At 49.3% G+C, this 6,712-nt stretch overlaps 1 protein-coding gene across 3 annotated transcripts in view; it reads right to left on the bottom strand.

The window, feature by feature from the left end:
- Window positions 1–1,844: 1,844 nt before the first annotated feature.
- The window catches only part of PAFAH2 (platelet activating factor acetylhydrolase 2), a 38,053-nt gene continuing 33,185 nt past the window's right edge, over window positions 1,845–6,712 (bottom strand). For all 3 annotated transcript variants that reach the window (XM_055574068.1, XM_055574067.1, XM_055574069.1), the window contains one exon: window positions 1,845–3,051. In XM_055574068.1, the coding sequence (XP_055430043.1) occupies window positions 2,957–3,051 (95 nt within the window). In that variant the 3' untranslated portion in view covers window positions 1,845–2,956. The remainder of the gene's footprint in view (window positions 3,052–6,712) is intronic.

Genomic DNA, 6,712 nt, shown 5'->3' with positions numbered 1-6,712 from the left:
AGTCGTTCCAATGAATAGTCAGGGTTGATTTCCTTGGACTGACTGGTTTGATCTTCCTGCAGTCCCAGGGACTCTCAAGTCTTCCCCACCACCACAGTTCAAAAGCATCAATTCTTCAGCACGCAGCCTTCTTTATGCACCGACTCACACTTACTTTAGATGGTTGACAAGCAATGAAAAGAACTAAGAGGTTGGCAGCTGGAAAGGTGCAAACAGCTCCCCACATCTTCACAGACCAGAGGGCGCCATTGCGCTGATAATAGGTCTGGACACAGGTGGTTTGTTCTCTGGGGACTGAATGGAATGTTAGCTACAGCCGGATGACTAGCTTTGACCGATGAACTGTGAATGAAAATGCTGATTGTCGCTCGTGGGCAGGAGCTTTAAGGACGTAGTGCTTCTCCACTCTGTCTTCCGCTCCACCACAGCCAATGGGGACACCTCCAGAGAGAGGCAGCTCGGCCGGCCTGGGTCCCCAGGTGAGGATAAAAATGATAAAAAGGACACCAAGGAGAGCCTTGAGCCAACACGCAGGACGAGTAGCGTGGGCAAGAAGTAAACTTTTATCCCTTTGGGGTCTGTTTGTTCCTACCATACCATCTAGTCTATCCTGATGGAAACATCCTAAGAGGTCAGATCACAGTAAGAAAGAAGTATGTGCGTTATCTTTTTGGCAAATTACTGTTCAAAATAGTCAGTACGACATTTTGTGACTTAAAGGATCATTTTCAGTGGGGAAGATTCCTCTACTCCAGTGACACCGGATCAATGAGTCATTGTCAGAACACAAACTGAATGGAGGAGATGGGTCCAGGTTCTACACAACTTCCTTCTTTAGGAAGTTTCAGGTCTTCACAGGATATACCCATCATTATTATGGGTCTAAGGTGGACGCTGGGTCTCAGGTGCTTGCGCTGTTAGCACTGACTTCTCAGCATCTGCACCACCATCCCCAGGCACAAGGGATGACTTCTGCTGGTTCTGTGAGTGCGGATGGGCTCTGGTCCCTGTCTAGGGCTTGGAAGGCACTTGTATTCGCTCTCACAGAAGAAAATCCATAATGTATGCTTGAGTAAAACAGCAAGCCAAAAAACCTCAGAATGTACAGTGTTACTAAGCAGACATGGAACATGTACAAAATTGACCTCACACTGGGTCAACATGCAAGTCTCAGGATAAAAAAACCATGTGGGCCATTTTCTCTGGCCAAAAGCAGTTAAGGTAGAAAACAGCCATAGGGTAACGACAAAAATCTCCCAAGTTTGGAAAGTAGGAAACATACTTTAAATAACACATGGGTTACACATCCTTTCACTTAATCCTAAGTATGCATAATGCAGATCCTCATTTTAGAAATGCAGGAACTGAGACTAAAAAGACACTGTAATTTGCTCAAATGTACGCAGAGAGCAGTGGTGGAGCCTGGCTATAGGAAACCAGGTTATAGAAATCTAGAGCCTGGGGCTTTCATGACATCCTCCTCACGCTACGTCTCACTGGAATCCACAGAGGCTTCCCAGGTAGGTCCACAGCCTCCCTGGATGTGGTGCTTCACCTCTGAGAAAGAACAGCTACTGACAGACGGGAGACACTGTCCCAGCTCGCTCTGGTGATGCTGACCTTGGACCTGTCGTAGAGAGTTGCATTTCCCTCTTTCTCTTGCCTCCTCTGGGGTCTCCCACTTGGACTGAAGTGAGAGGTCTAGAGTAGCAGAGAGGGGTGTCTGAGGTTGATACTCCCAGACAGCTTTGAACTAGATCCCTAGGAAGACTTCCTTTCCTTTTAAAGATCGTTTTCCACACTGGCATACGCGGTAAGCAATCAAAGAAAGACAGAAGGAAAAGTTAGTTCCAGATGGCTCCCCATCTTGCTGTAATGAAGATTAAATATAGAAAATACTCCAACATATCATTAGGCAAACATGAGTATTAATATCATTCACATTACAAATGGGACAAAACGGAAATTCAGTCTACAGCTTGACTTAACTCTGGGGTTAGGACCTCAGAGCCAGAAGCCAGACCATGAGAGCACCCTGATTCTGAGCAAGTTGGAGGCTCACAATACCTGAGGTAAGAGGCAAAACCGAAATGTTTCTAGACTTCTCTCTAGAGATGGCTTCCTGCATTCGAACTGACCAATCTCTCTCCCTTTCGCGGTGAGGGCCTGCTCAAATGGCTACTTGCCACTGTTATTCTACTTTCTCCATCAACCTACTTGTGTTGTTTCCTGTCAAGCGAGATTTTCAGCAAGACTCTAAGACATCCAGAGCTTATGGGGTACCCCTTGTCCCTCAGCCTCTCTCCCTGTGCTCTCATGACAATGCTATCTGCCCCTTCTACAGGCTAACAAGTATACCTTCTCCTGACTAAATGCCCCAGGACTATGCTTCATGCGATGAGAAGGCTTGAAAATAAACAGAAAAATCTGATGGTGGTCCAGATCCTAGAAAGCCACCCAAAGTGCTCAGAACTCACCAAGCAGCCCTGGGGAGGAGGGAAAGGCAGAGAACAAGGAAGAGACAGTGCCAAGTTGGGCTAGAGGCCTGGATGGTGGGAATTTTCCCTCTGTCCTTTGGCTTCATTTCTTCCACTGCAGAAGCCATACTGGCCCAAGGTGAGGGTGTTGGCTGGCTGGGTTAATAGGGCTCATAGTGCCCAGCTTAGGGCTTAGGTCTTCCCCAGCCCCATCCCACCGCTTGTTCCCCACACCATTAAGGCTCAGTCCTCAGAATGCCCGTTTGCCCATCAGTAAGTGACCCAAGTCCCAACATGAGTTTAAGATCGACAAGTCTGAGATTCAAGTACCCCGTTACCAATCAGCAGTGTGATTATATCCTCTCAATCAACACAGAAGGGTCATGGCAATCACTTCCTAATAGGAGGCCAAGGGTATCCCTGGGCAGGCCCCACACGGGAACTCAGCTCAGGGACCTTCCACAGATGACCAGTTGTGCCTACAGGCTGGACAGATGGTGTGGGGCCCCTGGGGTTAGTGATGGTCCAATGCCTTCAATGAAGTTGTTCCACTGGTCATAGTCCTCTTTCAGGTCTGAATGGTGAAAAAAAAAAACACAGAAAGGTTAGGTAAACTTGTAAAGGTAGATCAAAGAGTAGCTACCATGGATTTAGTGGGTCATCCCAGAGACAGAGCATCTGGGATACTACAGTGACTGGTTATAGTGGTTGCGATGGTGGAAGCAATAATGATAACTACTGTTCTTTCAGCGCTTTTTTGCACGTGCTTCTTAAACAACTTGCTTAACCCGTAACAACTCAGTAACGACAATAATAACAGAAGGGAGCATTGACTGAAGGGCAATTCATTCCAGGAACTTTGCTAAACATGCATTGTTTCATTTAATTTTCATAATATCGCTATGTGTCAAGTACTGCGTGCATGCTAAGTTGCTTCAGTCGTGTCCAACTCTTTGCGACCCCATGGACTGTAGCCTACAGGCTCCTCTGTCCTCTGTCCATGGGATTCTCCAGGCAAGAATACTGGAGTGGGCTGCCATGCCCTTCTCCAGGGGATCTTCCCGACCCAGGGACGGCACTTGGCGTCTCTTAAGTCTCCTGCATTGTAGGCAGGTCCTTTACCACTAGCGCCACCTGGGGAGCCCTGTGTCTTGGCCCAATTTTACAGCTGAGGAAACAGGCTCAGCGAAGCCACCAGATTCATCCTATGTCAATACAACTGGTTAAGTGGCAGAGACAGAATTCAAACCCGGGTGAGAACAGGTGAGAAAGGGGAAAACCCACTTCCAGCCTCATGGATGTTGTTGAGCAAGAGACCCTCCACAAGCCAGCCAGTGAATATGAAGCCATGGGCACCTCAGCGAAGGGCAGAAAGAACAGGACAGGAACATCATGAAGCAGCATAAAGTAGGTATGACTCCAGAGAGGGCCCTGGGACCACAGGCAGATGGAGCTAATGACACGGTGAGAACAGTCAGGCAGGGCCCAAGGCCCAGGCTGAGGGAGCAGGACACAGCTGAGCAGGCAAATGGTGTTTCTGTTCAAAACAAACAAAAACCTGGGACATGGGCAGCAACCACTCTCCTCATCTTCAGATCCCCAAGGCCCTGCCAAGGCCCTGGCAGGGAACAGGTCCTCGACGAGCAGTGCGCCATATCCATCACTTAACAAAACGCAGAGCACACTGCTGTGTGCCACAGTTTGCTCCTGATGCCAGAAATACAGCCACAGACAAATAGAAACCCTCATCCTCACAGAGTTCACATTCTAGGAGGCAGAGACAACAATAAACAAAACAACCTACATAGGATATGAAAAGGCGAGCAGTGCTGTGGCAAAAAAGCGGGCCAGACAGAGGCAGTGCTGGTGGCCGGGGGCCAGGGCTGCGGGGAGGAAGGGGTGGTACAATGTTTTTAAAGAGGGTTGTCAATGTAAGCCTCCCTGGGAAGGTGAGGTATGAGCGAAAAAGTGAAGGAGGTGACAGTGAGCCACGAGATTACACAGGAAGAACATTCGAGGCAGCAGGAACAGCAGGGTAAAGGCCTGAAGCGGGACTGTGCCTGGGACGTGGAGGCTTGTGGAGCGAGAGGGAAGCAGGCCAGGGGAAGAGCCGCAGGAGGGACACTGGGCGTTGACCTTGCCTCTCAGAGAAATAGGAGCCACTGAAGGATCCTGAGCAGTGGAGTGACAAGATATGGCTTCCTTTCTAAAAGGGGGGCTTCCCTGGTGGCTCAGCTGGTAAAGAATCCGCCTATAACGTGGGAGACCTGGGTTCGATCCCTGGGAGGGGAAGATCCCCTGGAGAAGGAAACGGCTCCCCACTCCAGTGTTCTGGCCTGGAGAATTCCATGGCCTGTATAGTCCAGGGATTGCAAAGTGTCGGACAGGACCAAGTGACTTTCACTTTCTTTCTAAAAGGATCACTCTGAAGGCTTGATAAAGAAAGGAGTGTGGAGACTTCCCTGGTGGTCTAGTGGTTAAGAATCTCCCTTCCAGGCTTCCTTGGCGGCTCAGCAGTAAAGAATCCGCCTGCCAAGGTAGGAGGCATGGGTTTGATCCCTGATCTAGGAAAATCCCACATGCCGTGGAGCAACTAAGCCTGCGCAGCACAACTACTGAGCCTGTGCTCTAAGAGCCCACGTACTGCAACTGCTGAAACCTGAGAGCCCTAGACTCCAGGCTCTGCAACAAGAGAAGCCATCACAAAGAGAAGCCCATACAGTGCAACTAGAGAGTAGCCTGCATGGCAAAGACCCAGCATAGTCAAAAATAAATTGTAAACATTTTTTAAAATGTGCAGGACTTCCCTGGTGGTACAGTGAACAAGAATCCACCTGGCAGGGCAGGGGCATGGGTTCAATCCCTGGTCCAGGAAGATTCTACATGCCTCAGAACCACTAAGCCCATGCGTGCGCCACAGCTACTGAGGCCGTGCTCTACAGCCTGCAACTGCTGGGCTTGCAGGCCACAACTCCCGAAGCCCATGCACCTAGAGCCCATGCTCTGCAGCGAGAGAAGCCACCACGAGAAGCCCGAGTACTGCATGCACCTACGGCCCATGCTCTGCAATGAGAAGCCACCGCCATGAGAAGCCCGAGAACTGCAGCCAGAGGAGCCCCTGCTCACTGAACTAGAGAAAGCCTGCATGCAGCAATGAAGACCAAGGGCAGCCTAGAATAAAATACATGATTTTTTTAAGATGCAAAATCTCAAGACACAAAAGACAAAATATTATTAGAGGGGAAAAAAAAAAAGGACCCACATTCCAATGCAGAGGACATGGGTTCGATTTCTGGTTAGGAACCAGGATCCCACATACCATGGGGCAACTAAGCCAGAGCACCACAGCTTGGAAGCCCATGCACTGCAGTGAAGACCCCACATACCACAGCTAAGACCCGACGCAGCCAAATAAATAAATAGTTTAAAAAAGAAAGAAAGGACTGTGTGGGGACACAGGGGTGGCAATAGGGAGTGGGTAGCCTATCCCTTGGAGAAGGAAATGGCAACCCACTCCAGTGTTCTTGCCTGGAGAATCCCAGGGACGGGGGAGCCTGGTGAGCTGCCGTCTATGGGGTCGCACAGAGTCGGACACGACTGAAGTGACTTAGCAGCAGCAGCAGCCTATCCCTTCTCCACCGGATCTTCCCGACCCAGGAATCAAACTGGGGTCTCCTGCATTGCAGGCGGATTTTTTACCGGCTGAGCTAACAGGGAAGCCCTTAAAAAAGAAAGGACTGTGTGGGGAGGCAGGAGAGGCAATAGGGAGACCAGTTAGGAAACTCTTAAGTGAGAGACGAGTTGGACAGGATGGTAGCTGTGGGGGTGGTGACAAATGATGACTTTCTATTTGTATTCTGAAGGTAGGGCCAATAGGATTTTCTGAGGGACTAGATGGGAGGTTTAAGAGAAGAGACAAGAATGGGACTTTGGCTTGAGTAACTCGAAGGAAGGAGTTACTATTAACTGAGAAAGGAAAGACTGCAGTTGAAAGCTGTTATTATGTGTGATTCCCCTTAGAAGGCCAAGTAGAGATGTTGAATTAATAAATCTGATGCTCATGGGCAAGATCGAACTGGAGACAAACTGGAGAGTTTTCAGCATAGAGATGGCATTTAAAGCCAGAAGACCAGACGGCATCGGGGGATACAGGTAGAGAAGAGGTCCAAGCACTGAGCCCTGGAAGCAGCAAGGCAGACGGAGGAGGAGCAGACACTAAGATGGGAGAAAATCTG

The sequence above is a fragment of the Bubalus kerabau genome, chromosome 3 (assembly GCF_029407905.1).
Source record: "Bubalus kerabau isolate K-KA32 ecotype Philippines breed swamp buffalo chromosome 3, PCC_UOA_SB_1v2, whole genome shotgun sequence".
NCBI lineage: Eukaryota > Metazoa > Chordata > Mammalia > Artiodactyla > Bovidae > Bubalus > Bubalus kerabau.
Note: the sequence above shows the minus strand (reverse complement) of the source record. Positions and strands in the feature narration are given on the sequence as shown.